General features: G+C 39.5%; 4 protein-coding genes across 6 annotated transcripts in view; 2 read left to right on the top strand and 2 right to left on the bottom strand.

Annotated features, from left to right (window-relative positions):
* LOC109019056 (vesicle-associated protein 1-3-like) overlaps positions 1–16,617 on the top strand; it is a 122,232-nt gene that overhangs the window by 22,667 nt on the left and 82,948 nt on the right. The window lies entirely within an intron of this gene.
* On the bottom strand, positions 1,549–7,800 carry LOC118349566. 2 transcript variants are annotated; one of them, XM_035694630.1, is made up of 6 exons: positions 7,484–7,800; positions 7,317–7,389; positions 7,153–7,217; positions 3,096–3,191; positions 1,917–2,885; positions 1,549–1,638 (listed from the first exon to the last, which is right to left on the bottom strand). In XM_035694630.1, exons 1-5 carry the CDS (start codon positions 7,502–7,504, stop codon positions 2,805–2,807), a joined length of 336 nt encoding a protein of 111 aa, XP_035550523.1. In that variant the 5' UTR covers positions 7,505–7,800; the 3' UTR covers positions 1,549–1,638; positions 1,917–2,804. The 2 variants fall into 2 exon arrangements, with proteins under 2 accessions (XP_035550523.1, XP_035550524.1); XM_035694631.1 differs by having other exon boundaries at positions 7,321–7,384.
* Positions 4,353–7,972, top strand: LOC118349565 (rac-like GTP-binding protein 3). Of its 2 annotated transcripts, XM_035694629.1 has the most exons (4): positions 4,359–4,422; positions 4,508–4,573; positions 6,876–6,954; positions 7,800–7,876. In XM_035694629.1, the coding sequence occupies exons 1-4, from the start codon at positions 4,402–4,404 to the stop codon at positions 7,856–7,858; spliced, it is 225 nt and encodes a 74-aa protein (XP_035550522.1). In that variant the 5' UTR covers positions 4,359–4,401; the 3' UTR covers positions 7,859–7,876. The 2 variants fall into 2 exon arrangements, with proteins under 2 accessions (XP_035550521.1, XP_035550522.1); XM_035694628.1 differs by having other exon boundaries at positions 4,353–4,573; positions 7,800–7,972.
* LOC109019616 (eukaryotic translation initiation factor 1A-like) lies at positions 14,343–14,958 on the bottom strand. The gene has a single exon (XM_019001956.2). The coding sequence runs from the start codon at positions 14,947–14,949 to the stop codon at positions 14,554–14,556; it is 396 nt and encodes a 131-aa protein (XP_018857501.1). The 5' UTR covers positions 14,950–14,958; the 3' UTR covers positions 14,343–14,553.

The raw sequence follows: 16,617 nt of genomic DNA, 5'->3' as shown, positions 1-16,617 counted from the left end.
CATCTGATGTAGTGGCCAATCATTGGAAGCAGCAAGAGCTAGAATCGTACGAACAATAGTCATCTTAGCCACAGGAGCAACGGTCTCTTCATAATTGACACCATACTCCTGATTATTCCCAAGAGCAACAAGTCGAGCTTTGTAACGATCCAAACTTCCATCAGATCGAACCTTGACTAAGTAAACCCATTTGCAACCCAGAGGAACAATTGTTGGAGGACATGGCTCAATGTCCCAGGTATGATTGGCCTCTAGAGCGGCAATTTCTTCCTGCATAGCTTGTTGCCAACAGTCATGCTTGGCAGCTTGTGAGTAGCATGTGGGAATATCAAAATTGGATAATGCAACAGTAAGAGCTGAAATAGAGGGCCCAGAAGGAAAACCATACCTATCCGGAGGTACAGACACTCGAGGAGAGCGTCGTACCAAGGGCTCTGGAGGTGCTGCAACTGACTGGTTCTGGAGCATGTTAGGATCAGATATCGGGTGAGCCACGGGAAGAGACTGTAGGCGGGAGCGTCTTGTATACACAATACCTGGTTTAAAGTGAGAGCTGACTTGAGGAAAATTTGAGGATTGCTGCTCAAAGGAGGGGAAGACCACAGTGGAAGGAGAGGGCACAGAAGACACAGGAAAGAAATGTTGATTTTCAAAGAAAATAACATTCCTATAAATGCGTGTGCGATGTAACGTAGGATCATAGCAAACAAATCCCTTTTGACACACATTATATCCCAAGAATGCACATCTAACAGATTGAGCAGATAATTTATGTCGCTCATGAGGAGGTAAATGAACAAAGCATACGCAACCAAATGTACGGAGATTATCATAACTAGGTTGCTTACCAAATAAGCGGAAATAGGGAGACTCCATGTGTAAGACTGGGGAAGGTAAACGATTAATCAAATGAGTAGCAGTTTTCAGAGCCTCGACCCAGAACATGGATGGAACAGAGGACTCTAACAAGAGAGTACGTACCATGTCAAGAAGAGTGCGATTTTTGCGTTCGGCTACTCCATTCTGTTGGGGAGTAGCGGGACATGAACGTTGATGAATAATACCTTTAGAAGCCAAAAAAGCCTGAAACTCATTAGACAAATATTTACCACCAGAATCTGTGCGTAATGTCTTAATAGTCGCAGAAAATTGATTGTCAACATACGCTAAAAACGTAGTAAAAGTATGAAAAACCTCAGATTTAGAACGAAGAAAATAAACCCAAGTAAATCTGCTATGATCATCAATGAAAGTCACATAGTATTTAAATTTCTCATGTGAACTAACGGGGGAAGGTCCCCAAACATCACTATGAATAAGGTCAAAGCAGTGAGAAGCTCTACTAGCATGCAAAGGAAAGGGAAGAGTTTTGCTTTTACCAAGTTTACAAGAATCACACTCAAGAGATAAAGATGAAAGTTCTTTATTACCAAGAAAACCAGAGTTCAATACATGAGACAAAATCTGAGTATTGGGATGACCTAAACGACGATGCCACACCATACTTAGATTAGGAACATTATTACAAGCAAAAGACGTAATAGAAGAAACTGTCGAAAGTGCTGGAACAGGTAAAAATAGTGGAAACAAACGCCCCACTTTAGGTCCCTTCGCGATCGGCTCCCCCGTTACCTGGTCCTGCACAACACAACCATCACCAGAAAAATTAACAGCGCAATTGTTATCCACTAATTGATCAACAGAAATAAGATTCGTGGAAAGTTGAGGAGCAAGAAACACATCAGTAAATGTAGAAGAGGCATCTCTGACAGCAGCTATTGGTAAAGAACTACCATTGGCAGTTTGAATAGCAAATTGACCAGCATAGGGCCGAACATGACACAAAGCAGTGGGCGTATTTGTCATGTGATTAGAAGCTCCCGAGTCTACGTACCAGAGTTTAGTAGAATGTTTACCTTGAAACTCCATCGCAGATAATGCTGAAATTAACATCTGTTGCACCATTTCAGGGGTGCAATAAGTTGCTGTAGGAGGTGCAAGATCAGAAGAAACACCTGAGGAAGAGTCATGTGCTGCAGAAGTCGCTGCGGGAAAACCAGACACAGAAGTCTGAAATGCTTGAGCCTGACGATTCTGGGGGCGGATACGACATTCTTTGATAATATGACCCTTTTTCTTACAATAAGAACAATATTTTTTAGGACAATTGGCAGCAATATGTCCATATGCCTTGCAGCAGAAACACTGTAAATTTTTAGAAGTCATAGGTGATCCTTGTCCTTGGGCAGCATAAGCCACAGTTGCCGTGCCGGAACTACCATGAGATTGCTCCAGAATAGCTTGAGTACTAAGACGTTGTTCTTCACGAAGTAGCTCACCAAAACAAATATCCATAGAGGGAACAAGAGATCTGTTCAGCAGAGAAGAGCGAACAGATTCATATTCTGGGCGTAGTTTCATCAGAAATTGATCACGCCGGCTAGTCGCATGAAGCTTCTGAATAGTCGAAAGTGTGGCAACAGGAACATCCGCTATAACCAAATCAGTATATTCTTGCCAAAGAGTAAAAAATGCCTAGTAGTAGTCTTGGATGGAAAGACTACCATGTTGAAACATGGCAATCGCATGTTCCAACTGAAAGCGACTAGCATCATTATCTTGATGATAAACCTTCTTTAAGTAATTCCACATGGACTGAGTGGAGCGATGAGCCCGCAAGTTGGTGAAAATATGTGGCTCCACCGAACCAAGAAGCCAAGACATGATCCGAGCATCAAGCACATCCCAAGAAGGAGAAGGTACGACATCTTTGGATTTTTCAGGATTGGATGTTTGTGCAACATCTATGCCATCAATATGGCCCCAAAGATCTTTTCCCTTGAGGAAAAGTTCAAACTGAAAAGCCCAAGTAGAATAATTTTTGCCTGTAAATTTGACACACACAGGTGCAGAATCCATTGCAAACAATTGTAATCCGAGGCAAAGCAAAATATCCAGAATAAACTTAAAGGACCAATAGATTATTTCTGCCGACAGATGTGAGAACCACAAAAAATAATAATACGAGACCGAGGGAAAAAAATATGCCGAAACTATCCCTTAAACAGAGAACTCAGAAATGGGAAAAGAAATACCCAGCTTAAACAAAGGCTGCCGAGAACACGACTCCAGCAGAGGAGCGAGTCGATGGAGGGAGACGATGCCGAAAATGCCCACAACTGAGACAGAACCTGCCGACAAGCCCAGAAACTGAGTTCCGAAAGGAAAAAAAATACGAAGCGCACCAACTGTCGTGATACACAAAAAATCGAAGGAGCTAAGAGATGCTGCCGAGACTCAGACGACGCCGACACACAAAAACCGAGACCGAATATCGTGCACGCAGGCAACAACGAAACCGAGATTGGAAAAAGAATCAAGCGGCTCTTGATACCATGTCAAGATAACTCGAAATATGATGTATGAATGGCCGAATGAATTGGCCTTTGAGTGATCTGTATATTATATAGAAACTTTACGAGAGAACTATACATGGGAAGAAACTAATTGTCGAGTGATTCTCGCATTCTTAGCCTGATAAGGAAACTATATATTCTGTACAAGCCTAAGAAACGGAAGTGAAGGTGAAATAAGGAAAGAAGAATAGAAGGAAATAAGATTGATGATGGACAGCAAAGCTGTCCATTGACATCTGGAAGGATAAGTTAGATACTAAACCCTCAATTACATGAAAGGAAGTTACATAGTGCCTTTTAGTTGTTGCATTGGCAATGTATTGCAGTCTATTGGAATATTCATTAGTAAATTAAGATTCTGCAAGGGTAGTATTGTTCATTTTAGACTAGCAATAGGGTCTATGTTTTAAGAGCCATCCAAAGAGAAAGAGCTAATTTTTAATAGGGTCTAATTTAATTTAAACCATTCTTTTATAAATATTATAGATCATTATAACCTAAAAAACTTAATCCCCAACTAATGTGTCAAAGCCGACTTTTTGAGTCCAATGCCATTAATTTGTTGGATTTCATAAAGTGATCTTTTTCCTCACCGTGAGTGGCACGTTTCTACCACATAGATGCTATCAAGAAATTTCCAAGTAGTTTTCTCTTCTTTCCTAATGATTTTAACAATCAAAGGAGGAAGGACAACCATTTGATAGGCAAATTGTATTTAATTATTATTGCATCATAGGTCTCTGGGACACGGCTGGTATAATTTCTTGGATATCTATAATCTCACATTTAGCTTCATCACTTAATAGATTAAGACCATTGAGCTACAGAGGGGCAGATGTCTTTATATTAGCTTTCTTATTAGTTTTGGCATTCATCTTTTGATTGTTATCTTGACTAACTAAATTCAGTAATTAATGTGGTTTATAATGCACAAATAGATCTCCGTGATGATGATAAGCACTATTTGGCTGATCACCCTAGATTGATGCCTGTGACAACTGCACAGGTGTGCTTTTTTCCCCATTAGTTGCTCTCTACACCTTGATGGTAATGTTTGGTTCCATTCATGGTAATGGTTTTCATATAATCAGGGTGTGGAACTCTCTAAACAGATTGGTGCTACATATTATATACAATGCAGCTCAAGAACTCAGCAGGTACGAATGAACTAGCATTTCTTAAGATGTAAGTAGTGCAGCAGTGCATTTTTGGCTTCAAATAAAAAAATGTGGCATGCTCATTCAATTGTAATCACTTCTATTGACTAAAGATACAAAGGGAATTGACCAAAATCCCCACAGAGTTGTAAGTTGTGTGATTCTATAAACTTTATTTGGAGATGCAGCTTTTCGAATTCAGAAATTCTTAAAACTTGGCTCTTCTTCTTTTTTTGTTGACACGTGATGGCAAAGTTGAATTGAAGAAACAGAATTCGTGTTCTTTACAATTGACCAATAAAACAGAAAAATAGGTGGCATTCAAGGTAGTCCTTCTGAATTTTCATCACTTTATATATTTTATCTGGTTTATTTATGAAATACCATCCAGTCATTATGTTTAATTTACTTCCTGGTATTGATTTGGTTAAGACAACCAACCCCAAAAAATATTGTGTCCGTCCCATTGTTGGTGTCTTTTTGCCTCGAACCGCATGCAATGTTACCGGTAAATACTTACTTGTAACTTTAGTTAGTGATTCTTTATGCCATTTTTTTTTAAAATACTTACTTGTAACTTAATCTTATAGCTAGGTTCTAAGAGTTGTAACTTGTCTCTATCCATCTAATTTTGTTGGCATGTATTCGAGAAGTTACAATGCAAGCTTCAAAAGAGGCACCCCCTGATTTGCAGTGGAATGGACAAATTTCTACTTCAAAGTGTTGTTGCACTGGATGGTGCAACCACAAAAGACATTTCCTAGAAAATGGTGTGATGGCTTCCCCGCTCCCCTCTTTTATGGTTGTTCTGTGTTTTGAGTTTTTTCTTTCATGGACTCAGACGAAGTGTGCTGGTTTTTTAGTGTAACAAAGAGGATGATAAGGTTGTGGAAAAGTTTAAGTTAAGGGTCATTTACATTCCTGCAAATCCCCCATCACCTGTCCCTGAAGAATCTGAAGAAGGTTCTCCTCCCAGATCATTAGTGCTTGAGAATGGGCATCAAAATCGGTTATTGTTTGATGCTCTAAGTGTTTTCGTTCTGCCTTATTGTGAAATTTATTCCTATTGTTTCCCTTTACATTTTTTTTTCAAAAATATTCCAAAAGTTTTGATGGAGACACTGACAGCCAATTTGGTTTTCTTTTGGTTTGGTATGTTTTTATATGTTGTAAACTTAGGTATCAAGATCTTTAGAGGACCCTAAAGAGAAGTCTTCAGAGGTGAAATGCCTCTCCACCCTCTTGTGACAAATTCTTGTCGTACTTAATGACTACTGTACAGTTCATTCTAATAGTTTATGAGTGTTTTTGTTTTTAACGCTTCAGTTTATAATTTCATTTCTCCATGGTTGGTTGTCACTTAATTGGTATTTCCAATATATATATAACCATTTGTTGATAGCTATCATTCTCCAGGGCACATATGTTGTCTGCTTGATACTTTCTCGGGTTCATTGTAGAATGTCCTTAGATGTTGAACTTAGGACCTAGCAGGTGGGTGTTGGAACCTTCACCCTTCTATTGCAATTGATTTGGTGACATTTTAGTAAAAGAGTTGTTATTGTGGTTAGGAGCTATTCTAGGAAACTATACTTCTTCAACCAAGCTCTTTTTATCTTAATTGTGCTTGGAAAGGCATCTCCTGTGAAATATTGAAGGTGGTAGCCCGGTCTATCTCTCTGGGTGTCATCCACTTCATGGGATATTTTTAGCTATGTGAAGATCCTATTTCACTTAGCTAAAAATAAGCATTTTATATGATAAATCTTTAGTTATGGCTGCAGATTTAAGAGCTTTTAACATTAGAAGCAAGTGAGAACAGAGGGAATCAATGCTTGCTGCAGTAAGCATTTTATACCTTTGAGATCTACTTTTTATACTTCAGCCTCGCTAATTTCCTTTAGTTTTCATCATCATCACTTTATTTGTTAGCCATGATAGAACAAGAGACATTAGAAGCTTATAGTTTCACCAAATGGTAGTGGGAAACATCAAAGGAAAACATAAAACTCAGCTGCATACTTGTCACATGCATACCTTCATTTCCGCTTGATCTTCTATGATCTTTACTTGTCCTCTATTCTAGTCACTTGTCACTTGTTGAACTATGATTTAGGCCACCATGAGAAGTGGAATAAGTCACCACGCCACCTCACAGTCCCCTATTTTAGCAATCCAAATGGTGTTCATTTCATGCCATCTCTCTAGTAAGCAGCTTAATTTGTTCTTAAATTTAGCAGTCTGATTTTTGTCACATGATGCAATTCATACTTCATTGAAGCAACTGTTTCTTTTAATGCAGAGGTTTTTTTATGTTTGTGAGGATGATGTTATTGTGCGTAGTCCAAGAGATGTGGATCAAGAAAATGGAAGAAATGAGGGTGAGAGTTCAGGACAGAGTTGTATTTTACCACTGCATGTAATTTCTGAGCATAAAAAAGTACATCACCATTTCATTTTTATCCTACTATGATGAGCTAGTATTTCCGATCAACCTTTATTAATTTATTTTTTAAAATAATAGAAAGTGTCAAACTTAAAAAAAATATATATTTGATGAAATTAGCTACAAGAAATACCCTTTTTTTCCCAACAATGCTGGAACGCTTGTGAATGCAGCTACCATAATGCTCAAAATGTATCCCTGCAAAAACAAATTATAAGTCAACTGTGAAGACTTAGGCAATGAATATGAAGAGCCCTACAAACCAGACTTATCATTGTCCTAGTCGAAGATACTCACTCACTGTTATGAAAACCATTACCTGATGCCATCTTCCCAGATCGAGAAAGATTTTGTCTAAAGGCCATCTAAACTGACAACATAAACGATAGATATTATTCAGACATGAGTATGCCCATATTCGGTTCCATTTGGCAAAAGATAAGATGCAAAAGAGAGTAACTCACCTGGAAGTTATCATGGACCATCACTGCAGCAATAGACTAGCTCAAACCTTTTGAAATAAGATGCTAGATCAGTAGGAGGATATCAATGGCCATCTTCTTTTGCTTATTAAATTGACTAAAAGAAAGCTACATCTTCTACCCAACATAAATATGAACTCACTCTGTATACCAAAATGGGACCTCCATATATGACTAAAAACAACATTAAATGATAACAAAGTTAAGAACTGTATACAACAAGGTTCAAATTTGGTTGAGGGGAAATGCACTAGTTTTTGAAAAGAAGTTATTTGGTCCTGATGTGATTTTCATGCAGGCAAAAGGAAGCTTAGAAGAGTTCCAACAAGCTCAGGTCCATCCTGCAAGTGTGGTTGAGGGCAATGCAGTAGTGAGAAGGGAAGCCAGATGGAAGGCACCAAGGGAGAGCTTTGTCAAACCCAAATGGGATGCATGGTCAGTTGATAGAAGATATTAAAAGGGCTCTTTACAGTAGACCAGATTGGATGGCACAACATAAATATAGGGAAAGCAACAAAGTTGCTGATTTTTCTCGCAAAGTTTTCTTTTACTGTAAAGGAGGAAAGAGTTTGGATAGAAAGTGGTTCAGTAGAAATGCATAGTGTTGTATTACAGGATAAACTCTGTATTGGTTGATTCATAAATGGAAAGTTTGGGTTTATTTTTTCAAAAAAAATAAAATAAAATAAATTGAAGCCATGATTCCAAAACTTGAGACTGCAAAGCAAAACAGAATAGACAAAAATCCTATATAAAGGCCATCTAAACTAACAATGTAAATGGGTGTTTGCGACACTAGAAGATATTAACTTTCACAAAGTGTTTGTGCAGCATATTACAAACCATATAAATAAGATAGTTAGTTCAGTTAAGATTGCTAGTCCAGCTGTGACTAAAAGCAACATTCACAAAGTGTTTGGGCAGCATATTGCAAACCATATAAACAAGATAGCTAGTTCAGTTAAGATAACTAGTCTAGCTGTGACTAAAAGCACAGAAAGCTTCATTGACATTCAGAGATTTACAGTTTTAAGCGGAAATTACGCACTTGCAATCAACTGATCACATTCTTCGAGTAAATTGGTGAATCTTGAGTCTCCAGGGGCAAAAGACGCACCGGTTTCCAATGCTGCTTTTGCTGGAATCAAGATGTGCATCCATAAACTGGAGAATATATTTTGATTTCCCTCATATATTTTGATAATACATATTTCTTCAATTAGTGATAAAAAAATTAATTACTATTACGTATTGCTCGGTTCATGCTGCTACCTCGTGATGTGATATTGTGTTTCAACATATGCAACACAAGATGATTATAAAGCACAATCTTCTTCTCTATTGGTTTCTTTTATAATTTAAATATTGTTTTCTTCAACATTATACTATATTCATGAAACAAAAGAAATGAAACTAATTGATTCTCTGCTTTTGGTTTTGTTGGCAATGAGATCATCTCCTTTCATTTACTTCCGTTCTTTGGGTAAAGGGTTTCCTAAGAAACTGTACATGTGAAATTCTAAACTTCAGCCTCAACAACTGTATAGAATCAAAAAATATCCAACCCTCTCCTTTCTTTTACTCTGCTTTCTCAGCAACCCAACAAAAGTAGGGTAAATGAATTACTTTGTTACATTATATAGAGTTTTGGTGCTTCTCTACACTCAAACAAAGTTTATAAGGTTTTTTTCCTCACAAGGAGAAATGAGAGAATCAAGACACTCAACTAAATTTTGGAGATCAAAATTTTGAGTAATGCTATATACAGTCATAGAATGCACAAATATAGCGCAATCGTTTTGAAAAAGAGTGAGATCCACTATTAAAAAATTAATTTTCTTTTCCATGTGAATCCTGTATTTATTCACTTTTTACAAATAGATTGTCAAGAAATAAAACTTTGTATTTCTGAAACTCTTACTTTTACAGTGAAAGGAGATTAGAATAAATAGATACAGGAAATAAATCTATCTAAGGTAACTATTACAATATGGTATAATCTATCTAAGGTAACTATTACAATATAGTATGTATTTACAGTTACAAAACATAAAGAGTAATTCCTAAAATCTTGGAGGTATAAATGTGGAGAGAATATTTGCTTGATTATTGGCTAGTGAGCTGTTAATACGCCCCCTCAAGTTGGTGCATGGAGGTCTGTAATGCCCAACTTGGATAAAAAATGATGGAAGAGATCCCGGCCCAATGGTTTGGTGAAGATGTTAGCAACTTGCTCATGGGTGGAGGTGTGAATAGCATTGAGAAGGCCAGAGCGAATTTTATCTCGAACAATGTGACAATCAATCTCAATATGTTTAGTGCGCTCATGGAACACAGGATTGTGAGCAATGTGTAGAGCAGATTGGTTGTCACAATGGAGACGGATAGGCTCGGGGTGAGGGACACCAAGATCAGTGAGAAGTTGTTTCAACCAGGTGAGTTCGCAAGTGGTAACAGCCATGGCGCGGTATTCAGCTTCAGCAGAGGAACGAGCCACGGTGGTCTGTTTTTTTGTGCGCCAGGAAATAGGACTGGTATAGCCTTTGGCGACTAACCGAGCTTTGTATCTTTCGACTGAGCCATCTGCTTTGAGTTTAGTTTTGAACACCCATTTGCAGCCAATGGGTTTCTTCCCAAGAGGAAGAGACTCAAGGGTCCAAGTAGAATTAGCTTCTAGCGCATGAAGTTCAGCAGTCATGGCGTCACGCCAATGGGCGTGACGAATAGCAATGGAATAACAGGAAGGATCAACAGAAACAGTAAGAGCATTTAAAAAAATGAGATGAGAGGGTGAGAAACGAGAATAAGAAAGAAAAGCAGATAAAGGATGAGCAGTACCTGAGATCGATGCAGCGGATGAAGATGCAGTGGGCTCAGTGTGTATGGTCGGGCAGAGATAGTCCTGAAGATGTGTGGGTCTAGTAATAGTACGACGAGGACGAGAAGGAGGATGAGGGGGAGGAGGTGGAGGAGGAGAAGGAGGAGGAGGGGAAGGGGGTTCGGAAGTGAGAGGAGAAGGGGGAGGAGTTGGTAAAATGGGTTCAGGAACAGGGAGAGGGATGATAGGGAGAGATGTAGGGGAAGAAGGAGGAAGATCCTGGAAAGGGAACTGATGTTCATGAAAGGTGACATCACGAGAATAAAAAATAGCTTGAGTGTCAAGGTTGTAGAGTTTGTATGCTTTATGAGTGCTAGGATATCCGAGAAAAAGACACTTAGAGGCACGAGGAGAAAATTTGTCACGGGAAGCTTGGAGAGTTTGGGCATAACAAAGACAACCAAACACTCGGAGATGGTCATATTTTGGTGGGGTATTAAAGAGAAGTTGAAAAGGAGATTTATTTTGAAGAATGCGGCTGGGCGTGCGGTTGATGAGGTAAGCAGCGGTGAGGACACAATCACCCCAAAATTTTAGAGGTAAGTGAGCTCGAAAACGTAGACTACGAGCGACATTCAAGAGGTGCCGATGTTTACTTTCCGCAACACCATTTTGTTGAGGAGTTTCGACACAGGTGCGTTCATGAATGATGCCGTGTTCATGAAGATAATTTTGAAATTTATGAGAAAGAAATTCTTGGCCATTGTCAGTGCGAATGATTTTAATAGTAGTATTGAATTGATTTTGGATGAGAGCGAAAAAATGCATGAGATGAGTGTATGCTTCGGATTTATAGCGCATGAGATAAATCCAGGTGGTGCGAGAGAAATCGTCAACAATAGTAAGAAAATAATGAGCACCACAAAGAGAGGAGGTATGATAGCCACCCCATATATCACAAAAAATTCTATTAAAAACCGTATCACTTTTATTAGCATGGATAGAAAAAGGTAGTCTAGTGTGCTTAGAACGAGCACAAATATCACAATCAGAAATGATGCAAGAATTATTGAAAAGACTAGGAATAACTAAGCGGGAAGGGTGACCTAGGCGTTGGTGCCACAAAATTTTATTCGCAGTAATTTGAGTAGAAAGAACCATGGTGGGAGGTGACCGGTACACATAAAGTCCATTGCAAAGTTCACCCGCTCCAATCAGCCTCGTCGAGTGCAGGTCCTGAAAATGAACATTTGAAGAAGAAAAAGAAACAGTACAAGAATTAGTTGTGGTGAGTTGAGGGACAGAAAGGAGATTAAAAAGAAATTGAGGAACAAAAAGGACATTTCGTAAAATGAGGTGTTCGGCTAAGACACAAGTGCCGACTCCCTCAATTTTAATTAGGCTTCCATTTGGTAAAGTGACCATTCGGTCAGAGGATGGAGAAATCATGGAGGAGAACAGGGTTCGGTCATGGCAGAGATGGTCGGTGGCGCCACTATCGACCACCCAGTCACGGTAGCTATCAAAAGAGAAAGAGGAGGAGACGTTACCGACGAAGTTTGCGGTGGGAGTGGGCGGCTTGAGCAAATCGAGTAACCTCTGGTACAGATCGGGCGTTAAACCGGGAATCGGAGATGAGGAAGAAACTTGGTGGACCATGGGCGACGAGGAAGGGGGTTTGCCGAGGATGGAAGACGGCTGTTTGCCGCGGGACTCACGACTTGTGGGATACCCAATGATCCGCCAACATCGGTCACGGGTGTGGCCGTGCTTGCCGCATTCGGTGCAGAGCAGGGGCTTCTTTGGAGGACCACCAGAGTGAGCGGCGAAGGCATGGGTTGCTTCCGACGCCATTGTTGGTCGGACATGAAGGAGACGCTGCTGCTCTTCCTGAAAAAGAATAGAAAAAATTTTGGTGATGGGGGGAAGGGTTTCCATGGCAAGGATTTGGGTTCGGAGTTGGGAAAAAGAATCATTTAGGCCGAGTAAAAATTGGTAAACTCTCTCATCTTCAGATTGTTGCTGTAATTCTTTCAGATCGTTGGTTTTTTGTAAATGGCTGAGTTCATCCCATATTTGCCTGATTTGATTGTAATAGTCATGAATAGACTGGGTGTGTTGCTGCAGAGATGATAACTCACGCTTGAGGTGATAAATCCTGGCATTATTGCCATGGCAAAAACGGGACTGAAGATCAAGCCACACTTCTCGAGGGTCAGTGTGAAATTCAAGGGAGTTAGCTAAGGAGGGACTGATGGAGTTGAGAAGCCAGGTGAGAACCATATCTTTAGTTTGATTCCATTGTTTGTAATCTGTAGAAGTAGGGTCGGGTGGGGGGAGAGTGCCATCAACAAAAACTAATTTGTTTTTGGCGTTGAGAGCACGGGTCATGGCTTTTTGCCATTTGGGAAAATTGTCACCGGTGAGAAGACCAGAGACAAGGATGAGGCTAGGGGAGTCGGATGGGTGAAGGAGGTATGGGGAGGGGGAAGCCATGGGAAAAGATCGATTAGGCTGATACCATGTCAAGAAATAAAACTTTGTATTTCTGAAACTCTTACTTTTACAGTGAAAGAAGATTAGAATAAATAGATACAGGAAATAAATCTATCTAAGGTAACTATTACAATATGGTATGTATTTACAGTTACAAAACATAAAGAGTAATTCCTAAAATCTTGGAGGTATAAATGTGGAGAGAATATTTGCTTGATTATTGGCAAGTGAGCTGTTAATATAGATTGTGTGATGTTTTTGCACTTAATGACTCCAAATATCATTTTTCCAAAATTTTAACTTTGGCATCCTTTTAAAGGTTTTGGGTCTCTATAATGGCCTAAGATATGCTAACGTTATTAAATATGATGTTTTTCATTTGTTAAATTTAACTATACACGCAGGTCTCAGACAAGATTAGAAAAAAATTTGTGAAGGCAGTTAGCAATGTTCAGAGTTGTTAATTGGTGAAATTTTTCAAAATCGTGATGCTGGATACAATCATTATTTCAATTAGCAAGTAGCTAGATGTTGATCATGCTTTGATCGAGCAAACTAACAGAGCAACCTTCAAAGTGTAATTTTTGTATTGCATAACTGCAACAACAGCAGTGCCAATCTCTGTACTCGTGGTCATAAGAACAGAGACATCTCAGGAGTTGGAATGACCGCTGTATCAGGAGACTGCCAGAATCCAAGTCATTCTTCCATATTTGAGTGAGGACAGCCCATGTATTCCAAGATTGATTATTACCCTCGTCTCTCCTACCTATCTTGCCCAAAATTCGCTCTTTAGACATTTGTGTAGAGGAAGACGATGGACCCACATTTAAATCCCCCAAAGGAGTTGGAGACACAGCTTTCCCTTCCATGTATGGTGCCGAGGATTTGGTTGGCGTCCCAAGAATTGGGCCATCAGTTGCTATTTTCCTGTTGGGCGGTTGCTCTTCAACAGTTTTCTTACTTGGGGCGGTGGTAACAACTCTTGCGTCCTCCATACTGCACATGCTGGTGGGGATGGCAGAGGTGGGGAACATCTTAAGGCGATCATATATACATTGACCCATTGCATGCTGGTGAAATCATTCTCTTTTACAAACATGCATATCACCAGCAGGGCTACATAAACAGCCCAGGCTTCATGCCTCTTCATCTCATTCTTTTGTTTCTCAAGAAGCATCTCGGGTTCAAGAAGTCAAACAAACTGCCTATGTCAGATGCGGGGGGGGCAGCTCAGCAGCCCTAGTGGCTATCAACTCCCATTATCACCAAAATAGCCTATGTCAGATCAACTATAGCTAAAGGAGTTATCTTTCAGAGAGAGCAGTTGTCAGCAACTAGAGCAGAACATATCTGCCTGATGAACCTTGAGAAGACAAATGCACGTTCAAAATCCCAAGTTGGTAACTCTATAAAAATATTAACCAAAAGAATCGAATACACTCCCCCATGCAGAACCAGCATCATAATCATTCAAAAGAACTCAAACCAAAAACGAGCATCAACGCCAACAGAGCAGTACATCAGAAGAGGAAAACATAACAGCCACTCATTTTGTAATAACAGGTGTTACATGGAATGTAACCGATTCACCGCCTGAAAATCCAAACTTACAAAGTGCAATTCATTTTTTTTTTTCTGATAAGTACAAAGTGCAATTCATAGTCATGTAATACTGTCAATAACAATAACTCTCAAGAACTAGAGATAAAATCCATACAGAAGTAATTCCGAAACCCTATATTTTACCGATATCTTCATCCTCAAACTCAATATAATCATCGCCACCACCATCATCCTCATCATCAATGATGCCTTCGTTGAGACGTGTGTTCTCAGGAAGCTCACCATAGGCCTTCAGGAGCCTAGCCTCATCAGGCATGTACTTGAGAATCACATTAGCCTTGTCATCCTGGTAGTCACGAAGACGAACGAGGATTATATCACCGGCTGCAATCCAGACCTTCTTGTGCATCTTGCCTCGGATATGGCAAAGACGCTTCGTGCCATCAATGCGAAGCACTTGGGCATACTCCTGCCCGTCTTCCTTGAACACAAGCTCACGCTTTTCATCATCTGCTTCATTCTTTCCCCTCTTCCTGTTCTTTCCTCCCTTTCCCTTGTTCTTCGGCATGGTTTATGACTCTTTTATCATCTTCTTCTTCTTGTATTAATTGGGTCTATAAAGTTAAGCCCCTCTCTCGCTCTTTCCTCTCATGTCTAAACATTTATAATGCAAGCCATTTTTAAAAAAGTTATGGACATCTATTCCTATCATCACTTCATATTCATCCGCCTGCTTTTCCCTTTAATCCCATGCCTCCTTCTCTTCTTACTCCCTCTCTCTGTCTTATAATTTGCTTCCACTTTGCCATGAACAAGATAGGGTAGCTCTGATGCAATTCAAGGATAATTTTATCATACAAAACAATTCTTATTGCAAATACAGTACTCTTATTGCGGAGGTTGCATCATGGAGAATAGATGGAAACAATACCAATTGTTGTGCTTGGGATGGGGTTGAATGCAACCAACACACGGGTCATGTCATCGCCCTCAACCTTTGGTCCAGTTGTCTCTATGGTTCTATCACCTCCAACAGTAGTCTCTTCCTCCTTCTTTATCTTCAAAACCTTACTCTTGCTAATAATGACTTCAATCACTCCCAAATCCCATCTAAGATTGGTAATCTTTCGAGCCTAACACATCTGGACCTCTCCGACTCCCAGTTTTCAGGACAAATCCCCTCTGAAATTCAATACCTATCCAAGTTGTCTTTTCTTAGGCTGTATTCTTCTTTTGATGATTATAATTTATATACCGAAAGTCTGACAAGTTTAGTGCAAAATTTAACCAACCTTGAAGATCTTGAGTTTTTTAGTATCAACATATCCTCCACTGTACCTGAAAGCCTGGCAAATTTATCTTCTTTAAAGGCTCTATATTTGATCAACTGCGGACTGTATGGGCAATTCCCAACCAGAATATTTCACCTACCACACCTACGAAGGCTATATGTTTGGTCCGACAAAGATCTCACAGGTCATTTGCCCGAATTTCACACAAACTCTCCTCTCGCGTATTTAGATCTTTATGGCACAAATTTCTCTGGTAATCTACCTGCTTCAATTGGAAACCATAATTCCTTAGTTGACTTCTCAATTGGCAATTGTAATTTTTCAGGAACCATCCCAAATTCGTTCAGTAACCTTACCCAACTCACTTTCCTAGACCTTTCACAAAACTCATTCAACGATTTGTCGTGGCTCACCAGAGCTAGTTCAAACGACAATCTTCCACAATTTCAATATTTAGGATTGGCTCATCTCAACTTAACCAAGTTCCCAGATATATTACGAAACCAAAGTAAATTGTCTTCGCTTGATCTAGAAGGCAACAATCTCCAAGGCTTGATACCCAAATGGATGCATAATGTAAGTAAAGAATCTCTTCAATATTTCTACCTTTCTAACAACTTTCTCACTGGCCTTGAAGATTCTCCGGCAATTATCCCATGGCCAAATCTACAGCATTTTGACCTTAAGAATAACACGATGCAGGGATCACTTCCAATTCCACCACCATCCCTAAGGTATTATTTGGTCAGCAATAATTCATTCACCGAAAGGATTTCACCATTTATTTGCAATATGAGTTCACCTGAACTGCTTGATTTGTCCCATAACTATTTGAGTGGCTTGATTCATCCATGTATGGGCAACTTTAGTCAATCTTTGACAGCGCTAGTACTACGAAGCAACAACTTCGGCCACACCATCCCAAAAACATGGGCAACAGGATG

This window comes from Juglans regia, chromosome 10, assembly GCF_001411555.2.
Source record: "Juglans regia cultivar Chandler chromosome 10, Walnut 2.0, whole genome shotgun sequence".
NCBI lineage: Eukaryota > Viridiplantae > Streptophyta > Magnoliopsida > Fagales > Juglandaceae > Juglans > Juglans regia.
The sequence above is the reverse complement of the archived record's forward strand: the minus strand, read 5'-3'. Positions and strand labels throughout refer to the sequence as shown.